Consider the following 17329-nt stretch of genomic DNA (forward strand, 5'->3'; position numbering starts at 1 on the left):
TACTTCGTCTCATTGGAGCAGAGGCTGCAGTTAGCATACCCTGCCTTATCAATGCATTTAAAACACTGACAGCGGGAAGCTGTACTGCTCTCTCTTCACGTCTGTTTAGACCTCCACCTTTATCCAGGCCCAGCTCCACTCACATCTCAGCCCTGCGTCAAGCTGCGCTACACACACAACATCCTCTTCATCTCATCAGTATCTGGGCTTCATGTTTCAAGTTATTATCACCACGAAATCGCCTCATTCTACTTTGAGTTAAACAAAAAAAACTGCAACCCGAACCGCCGGTGTTCCGGTTTAACGTTAATGAGTGACCGCGTGGACTGAACCGGAACACGGAGGGTGATTCATGTTTCATCACGTTACGCTTTTTCCTCCCGATCTTGATAATGATGAGCGTTAGCCGTTGACAAAGTTCCGCATGCAGTGGACGTTAACTTAACCCAACAAGTCTGAACGGTAACGGAACTTAAACTTTAACGAGGGAAATGAAGACGGTGTAGACATCTTAACGCTGATTGGCCAGGACTCGACACGTCGCATCAAATATGTTTCATTGCGAAGATCACGACATCACATGTTCTCACTCCAATCTGAGAAACGCTGGCGACACGTTTGCAGGTATTACATCAGTTGAAGAAGAAAACGACGAATTGCAACAGAGTCTCACTCCAAACTACATTAAAAGTTATCAGCCGGAGCATGAACAGTGTTAAATAAAGTGAACCTACGTGCTCTTTGTATCCGGATTTCCGGGTTGAGAACAGCGTCCAGAAGTTCCCGTTGTCGCTTATTCGCCTCTTTTGAACGAGAGAGTTCCTCCTCGTACTCTGCTATCGTTCTTTCAAACAGACCAAATATCTCTTCAACAGCCGCAGTTCGTCGCTGGTTGATTAAAGATCTCAACATTTCTACTTTAGACATTTTCACTAAACCACAGAAAGTTGTCCTCCAGACGAACTCCGTTAAAAACACCGTTTACTCTCATTAAACTCTGACTAGCGCTGTGTTGGTCACTTCCGTCCCCGTCTGTCTGTTTCCAGGTAGCATGCTAAGCTAACTTCAATAGCTTTATAGGCTACCACGAGATTAGTCCTCGTCCTCTTCTTCTTCCTCTCCTCCTTCTTCTTCGTCTTCTTCTCATTCTTCTTCTGTCACTTTAATGGCGGACTACAAACCAATGTTTAAGGCGCCACCTACTGGACCGGAGTGTGTAACATCATGCCTTTATGACAGTTATCATTTAAACACAATAATAATGTCATTTATAAATATAATGAAACAATGAGAAATAAACTTCATATTGCAGTCATATTCTGGCCTTTTAACCCGTTCCATTCAAAATATTAAATAAAGCCCTTTTAAGCTGAACTTGTTTGTCCCCTGTCTCTAACAGTCCTTTGATGCTCCACTCCCTTCCTGTATCTACCACTCTGTTCTTCAGTCTTTCTCTTTCCACCCTGAACTTCCTCCACTCTATCAGCTCATGTTCTACAGTTTCTTTACAGTTGCATATCTCACATTTAGCCCACTCTGTCTTTTTCATGATGTGTATGTGTCATTGAGTCCTGTATGTCCGAACCTTAATCTGAAAGTAACATCTTCTTTTCTACTTTTACTTCCATCACTTCTCACTCTGACTGATGTCTGAATTGTGTTGTAATTTCTACCCTGATTGTCATTATTCCAAATTTCCTGCCAAGATGTCCCATCCAAAGCTTTTACCAGAGAATGTCGAGTACTCCCAACCATTGTACAGGACAGTCGATGCTGTGTTTCCGTTAAGTCCACCCTGAATTCTAATCCAGTGTGATAGTGCTGACTCAGTTCTCCTCACATGTAATGGCAGTTGCCTGGATTTCACCAGCAATGCATTAATGGGTGTGGTTTTGACTCTGGAGATGAGTCAGAGGAGAACCATCCAGAAGAAAAGGTGAACAGATAAAAGTCCATTCAGACAGGTTCTAGTTGACAAGAAAATAGTAAGAGATGAAGCGAGTCAGTGCCTTTGTGTTCCGACTGGACCCCACTAATCACGTTTTATTATCCAATGCAGTGGTTCTCAAACTGTGGGGCGCGGTGGTATTACAGGTGGGGCGCAGGGGGAAATACAGAATATATATATATATATATATATATATATATTATTTTTAAAGTAATTAATAAATACATGGCGAAATGCCTGTACTTTCGTGTAAATGTTTATGTAGTGGCCATTTGTCGGCTAAATCAAACTTAAACAAATAATAATCAAACGCCACTGATGCACCGTGGTCGGTATCTTTACGCAGCCAGAAGAGAGTAAAATGTCCAAGCAGGATTCAATTTTGGTGTATTTATTAAATAAAGCAAATAAAACAAGCAAACAAACTAATTAACAAACTCCTGTCGTGCTGTCTCTCCTGTCCTGTGTAGCTGGTAAAAACTATACGCCCACCCCGGTGCATGCTGGTCCTACCTTGCCACTCGTTTAAATAGCAACAGGTGCCCACAGTAATTACCCAAAAAATAATAGAAACAAACAAATTACTATTAAAGAGAAAAATAATCTTAACATATGAAACATCTACAATAATTAAACAATACTACTTATAAATGAAATAACAAAATACAATATCAAATAAATAGCTCCAACATTCCAGCCCCTAATTGTGCATAATATCACAATTATTATTCTCAAACGAGCTATTCCTATAATAAACATGACCTAAAGTTAATCTTCTTCTTGACTCCTACAACAAAAAGAAAGATTAGAGAGAGAGAAAATAGAGGTCGAGAAAACATCAGTCCATGATGTTTAGTCTGCTGCTTCCAAAAGCAGACAGAGCTTCGTCACCGGCCTCTCCAGAATGCTGGTCCTGGTTTGAAGTCGCACAGACCGCACCAGCCCCTTTGTATCTGGTCTTGCCTCCAAAACTTTTCCCATCATCCAAGATCCTCTTGGAGCTGTAGAGTCCGCAACAAGGACAATGTCTCCAGCAGTGAGGCTTCTTCTTGGCCTTGTCCACTTTTGTCTCTCTTGCATTATAGGCAGGTACTCAGAGATCCATCTCTTCCAGAAGAGTTCAGCCATGTACTGTACTTGCTTCCACCTTTTCTTGATGTACAGATCACTTTGAATGAATAGTCCTGGTGGCATGATTGGTTTGCCTTTTAACATTAGAATGTGGTTTGGTGTGAGAGCTTCAAGGTCATCTGGGTCATCTGAGACTTTTGTGATGGGTCTGTCATTTAGAATTGCTTCAACCTCACAGAAAATAGTCTGGAGCCCTTCATCGTCCAGAATTTGCTGTTGCAGAACTGAGGTGAGAACACCTTTCACTGAACGAATCAGGCGCTCCCAGATGCCGCCTTGATGGGAAGCTGCTGGGGTGTTAAAGTTCCATTTTATGCCATCCTGGACCAAAGCCCTTTGAATTTTGTCATGATTCAGAACAGCCAGACTTTCCTTCAGCTCCCGGTTGGCTCCAACAAAGTTTGTGCCATTATCCGACCTGATAGTGGAGACTGCACCTCGTCTACAGATGAACCTTCGTACTGCATTTATACAGGAGTCTGTGTCTAGTGTATATGCCACTTCCAAATGCACAGCACGACTGGTAAGACAGGTGAAAAGCACTCCATATCTCTTCAGAAGACTTCTTCCTCTTTTAACACTGATGGGCCCAAAATAGTCAACTCCAACATTTGTAAAAGGAGCTTTATCAGGCAACACTCTCTCCTCCGGCAAGTCTGCCATCTTCTGTTCACCAAGCTTTCCTCTGTTGCGTCTACAAACAACACAGTCAGATATGACTTTCCTGGCAGCGGAATTTGCATTGATGATCCAGTACTTTTGCCGTGACCTTGACAGCATGTGATTTCTTCCAGCATGTCCCAGCTGATGATGGATATGGCGCAAAATCAGCGTGGATACATGCAGGTCTTTGGACAAAATAACTGGATGTTTGGATTCTGCTGGCAGTGCTGCTTTACTCAGCCGACCACCAACTCTGAGAATTTCATCATCCATTACTGGGTCTAGTTTGTACAGCGGACTTTCTTTGTGGATGTTTTTAAAGCATCCTTTCAGTGAGGCAATTTCAGCTTTGAACTTGTGTCGTTGTACATATTGAATGATTGACTGCTCTGCCTTAGCAAGATCTTCAGGTGTTATTCTTTGTCCTTTGAGTGTGGCTTTAAAGCTTTGAACTTTTCTTTCCACTTCATGCTCCCGATTCTTCAGATCGTCCTTTCTGAGGCCTGCAGAAGCACAAAACTCCTTTCTCTTCTGTCCCAATAACAAGAGACGTTCCTTGACCTTCAGAAACCAAGCCACAGATGTTTTTAGTCTAGTCCAAGATGAAAAATAGTAGATCAGGTGGTTGGTGGCATTTTCCAAATCCTTGATGATAGCATTTACCATTAAGTCCCTTTTGACCTCTGGGTCATCTGCAGAAATCACATCAAGATTCCCATCAAGTTTAGGCCACTCCTTCTTTGACTGATAGAGAAACTCAGGTCCACTTATCCATCTCCTGCCTTTCAGGAAATCCTCAGCTCTCATTCCTCTTGATGCTTCATCTGCTGGATTATCCTTGGAACCCACATATCTCCACTGATCTACATCTGCTGCTTCTCTGATGAAAGAGGTTCTGTTTGCCACAAAAGTGTGGAATCGTCTGGTTTCACTAGAGATATACTTAAGGACTGTTGTGCTGTCCGTCCAGAAGACTGACTTCTCCAGCTTGAGTTGCAACTCCTTCCGAAGCATTTTATCCACACGAACTGCAAGAACTGCGGCTGTGAGTTCCAGTCGAGGAATTGTGGTCTGCTTTAGTGGGGCAACTCTGGCCTTTCCCAAGAGAAATGCAACATGTACTTTATCATCAGTTTCCAATCTCACGTAAGACACAGTTCCATAGCCAACTTGACTGGCATCAGAAAAGTGGTGAAGTTGTGCTGTAGCAGGTTCTCCAAAGTCTCTGGGCTTAATACAGCGGTCCACTTTGAACTCAGACATCCTTTGCAGGTCCTCAAGCCAATTAGACCATTGTTCAGCGAAAGAGTGGGAAATAGTGTCATCCCAACCCAAGTTTCTCCTACAAAGCTCCTGCAGTAACAGCTTGGCTGGCATGCTGAATGGGGCTAGAAATCCCAAAGGGTCATAAAGTGAGCTGACCACTGACAAAATGCCTCTTCTGGTGTTTGGCTGTTGTTGTAGTGATGTCCTGAACTTGAACTTGTCAGTTTCAATGCACCACTCTAGTCCTAGTGCTCGCTCCATTGGAAGTTGGTCTGTATCCAAATCCAGTTCCACCATTTCTTTTGGTCTTTTGTCCTCAGCGATTGACAGCAGCACTGTGCGGCTGTTGCTGATCCATCTTGAAAGATTGAATCCTCCTTTATGACAGAGCGCATTCAAATCTTTGATTATTTGCAGTGCCTCCTCCTCTGACGCCATGGATTTCAGGCAGTCATCCACATAAAAATTATGTTTGACTGTATTTGTCACTTCTGGAGGGAAATGTTGGACATTATCATCTGCAGTTCTCCTCAAAGCATAATTTGCACAACTTGGTGAGGATACAGCTCCAAACAGATGTACTTTCATCCGATACTCCAGTGGAGACTGCGCAGTGTCACCATCAGACCACCAGAGGAAGCGGAGAAAGTTGATGTGCTTTTCTGAGACACGAACTTGATGAAACATGGCTTGGATGTCGGCCATTACTGCAACGGGCTCTTGCCTAAATCGGACGAGGACTCCAATAAGAGTGTTAGTGAGATCAGGTCCCTGCAAGAGCTGGCAGTTCAGTGATGTCCCTTTAAAAGTTGCTCCACAATCAAAAACAACTCTTAGTTTGCCTTTTCTGGGATGATAGACTCCATGATGAGGGATATACCACACCTTTCCATCACTTTGTTCGAGTTGATCAGCAGGTACCATCTCAGCATATCCTTGAGTTATCATGTTGTTTAGGAATGCGGTATATTCCTCCTTAAATGGAACATTCTTGACAAATTTTCTTTTCAGGCTTCGGAGGCGCTGTTCTGCAACACAGCGATTGTTAGGCAAGACAGAATTTTCCTGTCTGAAAGGTAAGTCAATACAGTAATGGTTTCCAGTTAATACTGTTGTGTTGCTCATAACATTCATGAACTTGAGGTCTTCTCTGGACATTTCAATCTGCTCCTCTGATGATCTCTCATTAAAGTCATGGTTATACTGTTTAACCAGCATTCCTTGCAGATGTTCCACAGAGATTCGGTTGGCTGTTACAGCAGGGCAGCCACTCTTACTCCTACTGCTCTCGCCGCGAAGTGGACCATTAATGACCCAACCAACTCTGGTTCTGACCGCATAAGGTCCTTCATCCTGGCTGTTTATCAGCTCCCAAGGCTCCATCACTTTTGGAGCATCAGTTCCAATTAGTAGCTCAACACCTGCGTCAATGTCGTGGAGCTTAACATCCTTGAGGTAAGACCATTGATCAAGATCCTCCTCCCGTGGGACGTTGAGTGCAGAAACAGGCATGCTCCTTTGAGTTAAAACATCAGGTAACTCAATGAAATCGTTTGTGCTCATACCAGACACTTCAAGGCCTGACAGAATATGTGCATTTACGATCTTCTTTTGATTCATTGTTCTCAGCAGAATACTAGTCCGTTTACCCTTCAAGTTCAGTTTTTTTGCCAAGTCCTCTGTACAGAATGTGCCAGAACTCCCTGGATCCAAGAAGGCATATGTCTGCACCGTTTTGTTACCTCTCTGGCTCTTGACTTTGACTGCGACAATAGAAAAGATGGAATTATCTTCATAACCAGCCCCGATATGGCCGCAGGTTTGAGACATGGTGGTTGAGACGCTTGGAGGGCTCACAGACTGTTGGGCTTGTTGAAAGGTTGTTCTTTTGTCTTGCCACTCTATGTGAAGGACTCCTGGGTGCTTTTGGTGACACACATTGCAATCCAAGCGACTCCTACAGTCTTTGCTTGTGTGGCCTACTTTCAGGCAACCAAAACAAATACCCTGTTCTTTGATAAAGTTAATTTTATCACGATGTCCTTTAACTTTAAACTGTGAGCATTTATCCAATGAGTGACGACTTTGTTTACAAAACAGACAGTTGTGAAGAGAGGAAGACGTCTTGTTTCCTGTGTACTGAGTGATGACTCCTTCTTTCACTGCAGTAACATTGGTGGCAAAGCTGCTTCCTTTTTTCCTTTGCTTCAAGTAACTAACGTTGGAGACCTTCAAGTTGGTAGGTTGTGAGTCCTGAATGTTGCCAAAAAGTGGATCTGAGGCAATTCTGACTTGTTTTTCAATGAAAGCAACAAGATCCTCAAACAGTGCTCTCCGGCCACGTCGCTCTTGCAGATCACAAGCAACATTTCTCCACCGTTCCCTTAACTTATAAGGAAGTTTCAAGATGATGCTCCTCATATTAGATGGTAGGTCCAGTTCCTTCATATGCATCATTTGCTCTGTTAGATTTGAGCATCCTCGAAGAAACAGGGAAAATGATTGCAATGCTTTAAGATCTTCACTTTTAACAGGCGTCCAGCTGAGAAGCTTTTCCATATACGTAGATGCAATTTTGTATTCGTTTCCAAAGTGCTCTGCGAGAAGACTTTTGGCTCTGTGGTATCCCTGATCTGAAGGTAGATGTTGACAACTGCACACCAAGTCTCTTGGCTGCCCCCTGGTGTATTGTTCGAGAAAGTGCAAACAGTCACTCCAATTAGTTGTCTTCTCCTCCACTCCATTTTCAAAAGCTCTGATAAAAGACCTGTACTGAAGAGGGTCTCCATCAAACACAGGAATGTTTCTTACAGGCAGGACAGAGCACAGATTTTGCTGGACCAGCAGAGCAGCGATGTCATTTTGTCTTTGCATCACATTTACAATGTCATTCTGATGGGGTTGAGGTTGCACCAGTCCTGCTTGACTTTCATTCACAGTTTGTGTCGTTTGACCTGGAGAATCAGTCTTTACGAGCATCTCATCAATTTGTGTGTTTGACCTTTGTTTAGGCCTAACAACCTGTGGTTGCATTATGGGATCAGACACAGAAATAACATCCTTTTCAACAGGAACAAAGGTGTAGGCATGGGGATTTAATAGTCTTGCTTCTTTGAACTTGTTCCTTTCAACATAAGAGTTCATTCCGTCTGAACATTTTGAGCCACGCTGGGATGAATTTATTTCCAAGACATGAAGCTTTGCACTTGTAGCTGCCAATTCCGTTTCAAGTTCCAATTGTTCCTTTTCTTTCTTCAACTTTTCCTTTTCCCTCTCCAACTTTTCCTTTTCCCTCTCCAACTTTTCCTCCTGAGCTTCGATTAGATGTTTCCTTTTTAGAGCAGCAACGCGCTCCATCAGAGCTGCCTTGTCAGCCTCAGCTCTAATGCGTGCAGATGATGTTGATGAAATCCGTGATAGCTGGGAATGTGTCTTTACAGAGTTCATCTTTACACTTAACACATTAGAAGCACTATCTTCAGGGTTTATTTCATCTGCAACACTTTGGTGGTCGAGAGAATCTTTATATGGCTGCACATATGGGTAACCCATTTCAGACAGCCAGCCTTTTACCTTTTCAGTGAAGTCATAGAACATTGTCATTTTTTCTTTGAAGTACAGATTTTGCCTTGTAACTTCATCTTGAGGTAAAGGTAAGCTCACAAAAGATGTATGCATGTCATTTGCATCTTGGTAACACTTGATGAATGTAAAAAGCTCAGCATTCACTGAATTTACATTTTTATTGGAAGTCATTAAATCACTTATGTTTCTCAAACACTTTTTGGCTTGTTTGCACTTTGCGGTCCTCTTTTGCTGGTACATTTCCGTGTAGAACTCCAAGCCTTTAGAAGTCATTTTAATGTCTCTTCTTGCTGACGGCCTTTCAACATCCGTCGCCTGAACGTCAGACATTTTGAACACTTCTTCCAAACTGCTTGTCACACATCAATCAAATCCGTCGGACGTGAATGCAGGTAAAGTGCAGCAAAAAACAGCAAAGGCGCTTACAGGCCGCTCCTCCAATTCACCACACACACACTGAAGTCGGGCTTTTTAATGAATGAAAGCCGCCGATAGTGGTGCGCGGGTGTTGCGCAATGTCCTTTGTAGCGATTCAACGCAGTCAGGCTTAAACATCCAGAAGCACGTACATCACTGTGAATACAGACTTTTAAACTCCACTCGTTTCACCGTCTTCCTATACGGCAGTCGTATCACGTACCCGTTTCTTCTGAGATGTTTCAGCGCTGTGTTGATCTGGTCCAAAGCAGTTGTCCCGCTGATATTGAATCCAAGAGTGATGAATGAAACAATCCTCTTTGATCATCCATACGAAATCCAAAAACGATCCAACCCGTTGTGGCTGTGGTGGGATCGGTCCTTTGAGTCCAAGAGCTAAGCTTTTACTTTAGTCCAAGGGCGTAGTTTTTACTTTATGTAGTGGCCATTTGTCGGCTAAATCAAACTTAAACAAATAATAATCAAACGCCACTGATGCACCGTGGTCGGTATCTTTACGCAGCCAGAAGAGAGTAAAATGTCCAAGCAGGATTCAATTTTGGTGTATTTATTAAATAAAGCAAATAAAACAAGCAAACAAACTAATTAACAAACTCCTGTCGTGCTGTCTCTCCTGTCCTGTGTAGCTGGTAAAAACTATACGCCCACCCCGGTGCATGCTGGTCCTACCTTGCCACTCGTTTAAATAGCAACAGGTGCCCACAGTAATTACCCAAAAAATAATAGAAACAAACAAATTACTATTAAAGAGAAAAATAATCTTAACATATGAAACATCTACAATAATTAAACAATACTACTTATAAATGAAATAACAAAATACAATATCAAATAAATAGCTCCAACAGTTTACGTTACGCCGTTAACAGGTTACGCATGCGCGACGGCCATGATCCTTGGCGACTCACATGTGTGGCTTAGTGTTCCAAATGAAGAGACATTTGGCAGGCGGGAACAGTGTGGCCTGAGTGTGTCTTTTGCCGTGTTCATTATCGGGACGGACAAGATCCTTATTGCATTAATCATGCGTCACATTGAACATATGAACTCACATTAAGACGAGATTCTCTTCTGCCCTGAATTAAAAAGCAGGCAAGACATTAAATAAAGCTCCCATTTCTATTTACTGTCCCAAGACTAGATATTTACAAAATGACGTGACCTCTTTTATATTGGTCCCAACAAAGAGTCCCAAGAAAATGAACAATTTCAAATAAAAACAGCATCAATGTGAATTACAGATGCCAGTTACTACACACAATCCTCTTGTTTATGTAAGTATATATTTGTATTCATCCATCTATTTGTCCCATTCATATCCCAGATCTCGTTTCTTTTTCTCATTAAATGTGTGCAATACTGTTGGGGATACTTTTACACACACCCCTCATTTTCAGACGTGCAGTATATAGTACTATGTTTTATTTGTGTCACCACATTTTATCTTACTACATAGTGTTCTTATTGCAACTAATGCTTTTATTGCTGAGCCGACCTGTTCTCATCAAACACATTTAATTGTGCTGTTGATCATGTGAACCAACATGAGACAATGTACACAATTGGTGTACCAAGTGCTGCAAGTGCTTTTGTATTTGTCCATCATGTCGACACCTTGTGGTGCTCCATCTTCTGCAGGTTAAACAAATTACAGGGCTGACGTGACTGCTGGTGACTGTGTGTGTTCATCTTTCACACCAAAGACTCCCTGGGTTAGAAGCAGAGCTGACGCTACTATTCCCTGTGTTACCGAGATTCATATGGCACATAAAGTGAACATGACAAAGGGTCCTTTGTTCTCCAGTGGTGCATATATGCTCTCCCATGGTCCTATATGTTCCCTCCACGCATTATCACTGTACGACGCTTGGTCAGGACCCATTGGCATCACTTAGGTTTCAGCAGCAAAAGTACTTTAGATTTAGTTAGGTTTAGGAAAATATCATGGTTTGGGCTAAAATAAGCATGTTTTTGAACATCGGTTCCGCAGCTCTATAAAGCACATCATGAGAACCTGAAAAGGATGTGACCTAGCTATATTTGCTAAATAGGACATGAGCTATAGTGGGAACTTGTCAAAAGGAACAAGGCATGGAGTTGAACGCAGAGACCTGAGAAAAATGTGTCCCTGACAACATAAAGCAACTTAAAGCATTTTGAAGCCGGATTCATCCTCTGGGGACCTTGAATGTCGGTAGAAAATGATATGGCAATGCATATCATAGTTGTTGAGATATTTTAGTGGTGCACCAACAGACTGAATGAAGAACAATGATCACCATGTTCACCCTCTTAGGTTGTGTTACATCAGCTTCCTCAATCAATCAATGTTTAGATCTAGATACCTGTACAACATATATGTATAATATATATTAAATATGGCTATATTTAAACTGACTGGTGTTTCTACTGCATGCTGTGTTTTATGTGCCGATAGATCTTTTATTATTCCAGCCCACACTGGGAGAGACACAGAAGTGCTGCACCCTTTGATGTAGATAACTAATATATCCACGACATAGGCTACTGTATGTCGTCATGTGAACCAACCGCCTTTTCCCAGGTACCTCTGTTGCCATGGGAACCAGGCACAGTGACACTTCCTGGTCCATAAGCTCCGGTGGTCTTCCTCTGTTGGGTCCCTTTGTGAGCTTTATGGGGGTTAATGCAGCACGGACGTTTAAGGCACAACCCCCTGTGCTGCACACATCCTCTGCTGCATTGCAATAAGGAGTTGAGATAAAAGGCTGAATTCAACATCAACACTGCTCACTGAACATGACTCACTACATTTATAATTGATACACACATTCATAATGGATTCAAAGCACTGATAAATACTTTTTTCAAAAAGAAAGTCATAGGTGGAATGACAGATAGCGGCTGTTTTACTCGTCATAATCAGAGCTCTCGTTGATCTCTGCAGCACACGAGCCCTTTGTGTTTTTATGAGCAGTGTGAAGGTCTGCAGGGTATTTACACACGGATACATATCTGATCTATGTGCAGTTGTCTTACGCAATATGATGATTAAAGTCCCATGTATATCTCCTCTGGGCATGTTATTTTATTGGGTATGTGTCTCTCCGGGTATAGGAACAGGGCAAAGTGATGGATCTGGCTTTCCCCACAGACACCCTCATTAAATGCTGAGCTCCTGTGTACATAACATCCACATTTACTGAGATATGAGATATGCTGCACCATGAATCTCACCCAATCTAGAGATGGAAAATGTAGATATTTTACCCGAGGGTGTGGAGGAGAGGACGGCGGGGAAACAGATGAGGACCGTAAAGTGGAACTAGAAAAAGCATTTCCTGCTGAAAATGCGTTGGAATGCTGAAAACTGAAATTAATCGCAAAAACATTGCTTAAAATAGATATCCAATTCAAAAACAAATTGCAAAAAGCTTAATAATTCAAAGAGTTTAAAGATTACAAATATGAAAAGTCATATCACACCTCTCCTGAAAGAGCTGAACATTTTGACATTTGAACAGTTTCTGTGGCTTAAAAAAATTCATCAGTGGTGATATTTGTAGTAGTATAAGTTGTAGTAGAAGTATTATTTGTAGAAGTATTAGTAGCATTAGAATAACTACTAGTCGTACTATTAGTGATATTTGTAGTAGTAGTAGAAGTTGTAGTAGAAGTATTATTAGTAGTAGAAGTATTAGTAATTAGAAGAAGTAGTAGAAGACGTAGTATCAGTAGTCATAGTAATAGCTGTAGTATTGGTCGTAGTATTTAATATCACAGTAGTAGTAGTAATAGTAATGGCAGTAGAAGATGTAGCAGTAGTAGTAGTACTAGTAGCAGTCGTACTAATAGCTGTAGTAGTATTACTACTTTTAGTAGCATGAATAGTAGTAGTAGCAGTTGTCATATAAGTAATAGTAGTGGTAGTAATAGCAGTAGTGGTAGTAATAATATTGATGGTAGCAGTAATAGCAGTAGCAGTAGTAGTAATAGTAGCAACAGCAAAAGTTATAGTAGAAGTAGTAGTAGCAGTAGTAGTAACACTATATTAGCAGCAGCAGTAGTAGTTAGAGCATTCATTTTTTTAACAAAAAAGCCTAATTTTGAGCTTGTTTAAATACAGTTAATCCATGGGGCTTTTATTTTGAAAGGGTGGGGCTGGGTGGGGGAGTGAGGGGGAGAGGAGACATAATCATAATGTTTGACACACATAAACAGAGGTTATTAAATGACAGGCTTCATCACAAGCAGTTCAGTTAGAATTCACTCTCTGGGGCTTTTATTTTGAAATGGGGTGTGGTGTGTGTGTGTGGGGGGGCGGGGTGGAGGAGGAGTGGGGAAAGACCTCTAAAGATCCCTAAGACCTGAATGACTGTATGAGAGAGACACACAGAGAGAGAGGGAGAGGAGTGTATGTGCGCGTGTGTCTGTGAGTCTGTGTGTTTATCAACATCACTAATTGGCTCAATCGCGAACACCTGTGTGCCTGAAGCCATTTGAAAATATTCTCCATAGAGATCCCATTGAAAATAAAAAGCTTAATAATTCAAAAAGTTTAAAGGTGTAAATAAAATATATTCATTCAATGTTAAATAATATGCGCTATACTTGTAAGCTTATATTGCGGAGTTGTGAGGTCACTGTAAGTAGGTCAAATACTCCGAGCAGGGCATTCCTGCACCTACTCGCATGATAGAAACAGATACAGTGGCCCTGAAAGAAACACTTGCTTAAACCACCAGATTAGGGCGGAAACTGCCATTTTAGAGTAGGAGAAGAGTTCTCTTTATCTATTCACACAGAGACTTCGAAATAGCTTAGAACTGCACCCTTTCCGGCACCTTGAGTGTTAACAACATGCATACACACTGATGAGCCAGAGAAGGCGGGATCCGGACATGAGCCAGTGTGGGTGGAGATGCCCAGTGCTCCAACCAGGCTGCTGTTCTGCTAAACACAGCCCTGCCTGCAACTTTGCTTTAACCAATAGGCTTCCATCAGAAGAACCTATAACACGCATGCGCACTATGTCTAAGCCTTTTAGCTTTCACTTTTCTAGGTCCGTGCACATTTAACTGCTGGACATAATACTTCTGTTACAAATAAATGTTATTGCTTGAATTGAGCTAAACGCCTCGATCTCAGTCTGTTCACTCGAGTTAAATCCTCAACAAAGGTTAGAAATATGAAAAGTCATAGCAGACCTCTGGTGAAAGAGCTGAACATTTTAATAGTTGAACGGTTTCTGGAGCTTAAAATATGAAGGAGAAGAAGAGGTGCGACGGAAGAAATAGAAGAAGTTGAATAAAGATGTTGGAAAATAATAAAGAATAAAGAAAAGAATAAAGATTGTTGGAATGCTTAACAGCATTCCAACAATTATGTCTGCATGCCTGAATGTGAGTGATGGGAGTCTTGCATAAAAGTGTTTTGATAAAAAAAAAGAACAAAAGCTGCAGTGATGTCCATTGTCTTCTGTGAACCTGTCGTAAGCATATCCTTTGATATTGATCTTTGAGCTACTTGGAGACAGAGTTGTCAACACATCTATGACATACGAGTTTATATGGTGAACTTAACTGCTATTGTAGTTTTAGTTACATTTCCAGCAGTTACTGAACACCAGAATCATTCATATGGAGTTTTCCTAATTCTCAAATCCACGGTTTTACTCTCTTTCAACATAGCAAATATTTTTTCTAGCATACTAAACAATATGGTAGTATGGGTATTGGCACACACAGTATGTTCCAATACGCAGTATGTCAAATGCAGTGTGCCAGAAACAACAGAATGTCCCTCTGCAAATGGTCGCATTTTGCATTATACAAGTCAGCATACTTCTCTGGCTATTCTGACCCACAATCCTCTGCGCCGCTGATATATGAGCAAGAGGGTCAAGGTTCGAGGTGCAATGTTATGACAAAGTATGTCCCAATGCATGCAACAGTATGTACTTTGCAAAGTAAAAAATAAAAAGTATGCGACGTTTGAAAGTATGCAGCAGTGAATAAATACAGGGAGTGCTCACAAGAGAAATGTAGAATCTGCGCGCTAGGTGTCAGTGTGACGCCACCCTGTAGCATTGATTGGACAGGTTGCATCCACTTAGCCCCAATAGTGTGAATGTCCTCGCGCTGGCTAGATCTCGTGATACTGACAGCTCACAAACAAAAGTGTCACAGCGAACCAGGAACCGTCTCTTTATCAAATAACAACAACAAAAAAACAAAATGACCGGCCTACCTGATTCGGAGGTAGGTGGAGAAAAGAAGTGGTGAGCGTCGTGGGAGGGCGGGCCTGGATTAGAAATGCATTTAGAGCCGGAAAACAAGTCCCTCCTCTGCTCTCAGTCCAGATTGAACCCAGTAAAGAGTGGACGCACTTCAGGATGAGACTCTCACATCTGAGAGTTTACATGTCTGTGTTTGTAACGGCTGTTTGAGATCGTTTGTGTGATACACCGTTATGATTGTGTCTTTAGGGAAAGAGGACCAACTTGCGCAAACTCGGCTCTGAACGCATTGAGCACAACATGAGATTGAAGTTCAACCCACTGGCTCTGCTGCTGGACTCTTCTCTGGAGGGAGAATTTGACCTGGTCCAGAGAATCATCTATGAAGTAAGAAACATTTGCTATGTATTATAATAACATGGTTATAATGTTTAAAATCACAGTTGTTTTTCTGCTGTGTAAGTCAGCTTTTGCTGGTGCTGAACTGAAACTCTTTTAACTCATTGTGATTCCTCATTCACAGGTGGAAGATCCCAGTCTGCCCAACGATGAAGGAATCACTGCCCTACACAATGCTGTCTGTGCCGGACATACAGAGTTCGTCAAGTTTCTGGTTCAGTTTGGTGTCAATGTCAATGCTGCTGACAGTGATGGCTGGTAAGTTCTCAGATCAGTCCAAACGGTTATCATTCGTCTCCATGTTGTTTTTTCTTCAACTTAACTTTGAGCATAATCTAGCAGTATGAGCTACAACAGAACTACTCCTAGTGGTTGGTGTTTCTCAGCTCCCACTCTCGTATCCTCTGTCCTTACCTCCTTTTTCACCCACCCTCTAACACAGGACCCCTCTTCACTGTGCTGCATCCTGTAACAATGTGCAAGTGTGCAAGTTCCTGGTGGAGTCTGGTGCAGCAGTGTTTGCTATGACTTACAGTGACATGCAAACGGCAGCTGATAAATGTGAAGAGATGGAGGAGGGCTACACCCAGTGCTCCCAGTTCCTCTACGGTCAGTAAAAGCGGTGTTATTATTTTACCTTATACGAATTTAGTTTTAATTCTTTCCTGTGTCTTATGTTTCTGTGAAAAACTCACTATTAATTATTTTTCTGTTATTTTAAAACTGTGTACCCTAAGGTGTGCAAGAGAAGATGGGCATCATGAACAGGGGAGTGGTCTATGGTCTGTGGGACTACAGTGGTGAAAACCCCGATGAACTGATGTTCCGCGAGGGAGACTGCATGACCATCGTCCGAAGGGAGGACGAGGACGAGATAGACTGGTGGTGGGCGCACATGGCTGACACCGAGGGGTACATTCCCCGCAACCTCCTTGGGGTGAGTCACGAGTCACTGAAACTGTAATGAAGACAAGCGTGTTCATTATGTCATGAACAAATGTGCATTGTTGACATTGTTGTCTTCTTCTTGTCTCTTAACAGCTCTATCCCAGAATAAAGCCAAGACAGAGAACCTTGGCTTAAAACGCTGCGCATTCCAGTGTCCCAGAACTCTCCAAAACTCTCTCGCACACACACACACACACACACACACACACACGCGCACACACACACACACACACACACACACACACACACACACAGGCAGGCTTTAACAGACTGGGGAAGAGAAGGGCACTGCTATAATGAAGAGAATGAGACAGACCAAACAATATGAAGGATCACCTACACTGTAAGAAAAGTCAGTGAATTTTACGGTGATAAACTGTTAAATCACAACAGTAAGAGACCGTAAATTGTAAATCGGTTATATTCAGTTTATCGGACAGTGAAACACCGTAAATACAAATATCAGCTAAAACAATAATTTGTGCATGTATTTCTTGTATAGAATACATTTTGTCACTGTTAAATGTACTACGCATTGTACTGATAACGGAAATACACCGTAATATGAAAAATAATCCATACCGTACATTTTGCACTCATTTCTTTTAAAACATACATTTGGTTACTGTTAAATGTACGGACCACTGTGCTGCCAACGGAGAAATAACACATTATACATTTAACAGGCAGCCTCGTATGTTTTGCATTTATTATTCGTATAAAATACATTTTGT

At 41.9% G+C, this 17329-nt stretch overlaps 1 protein-coding gene across 1 annotated transcript; it reads left to right on the top strand.

The window, feature by feature from the left end:
- Window positions 1-15246: 15246 nt before the first annotated feature.
- LOC306785690 (apoptosis-stimulating of p53 protein 2-like) lies at window positions 15247-16788 on the top strand (the record flags this gene model as incomplete). Its single annotated transcript, XM_079280145.1, has 6 exons — window positions 15247-15270; window positions 15498-15635; window positions 15772-15905; window positions 16090-16256; window positions 16385-16584; window positions 16689-16788. 6 exons carry the CDS (start codon window positions 15247-15249, stop codon window positions 16728-16730), a joined length of 705 nt encoding a protein of 234 aa, XP_079136271.1. The 3' UTR covers window positions 16731-16788.
- Window positions 16789-17329: the final 541 nt, after the last annotated feature.

This window comes from Melanostigma gelatinosum (genome assembly GCF_949748355.1).
Source record: "Melanostigma gelatinosum genome assembly, chromosome: 12".
Taxonomy (NCBI): Eukaryota; Metazoa; Chordata; class Actinopteri; order Perciformes; family Zoarcidae; genus Melanostigma; species Melanostigma gelatinosum.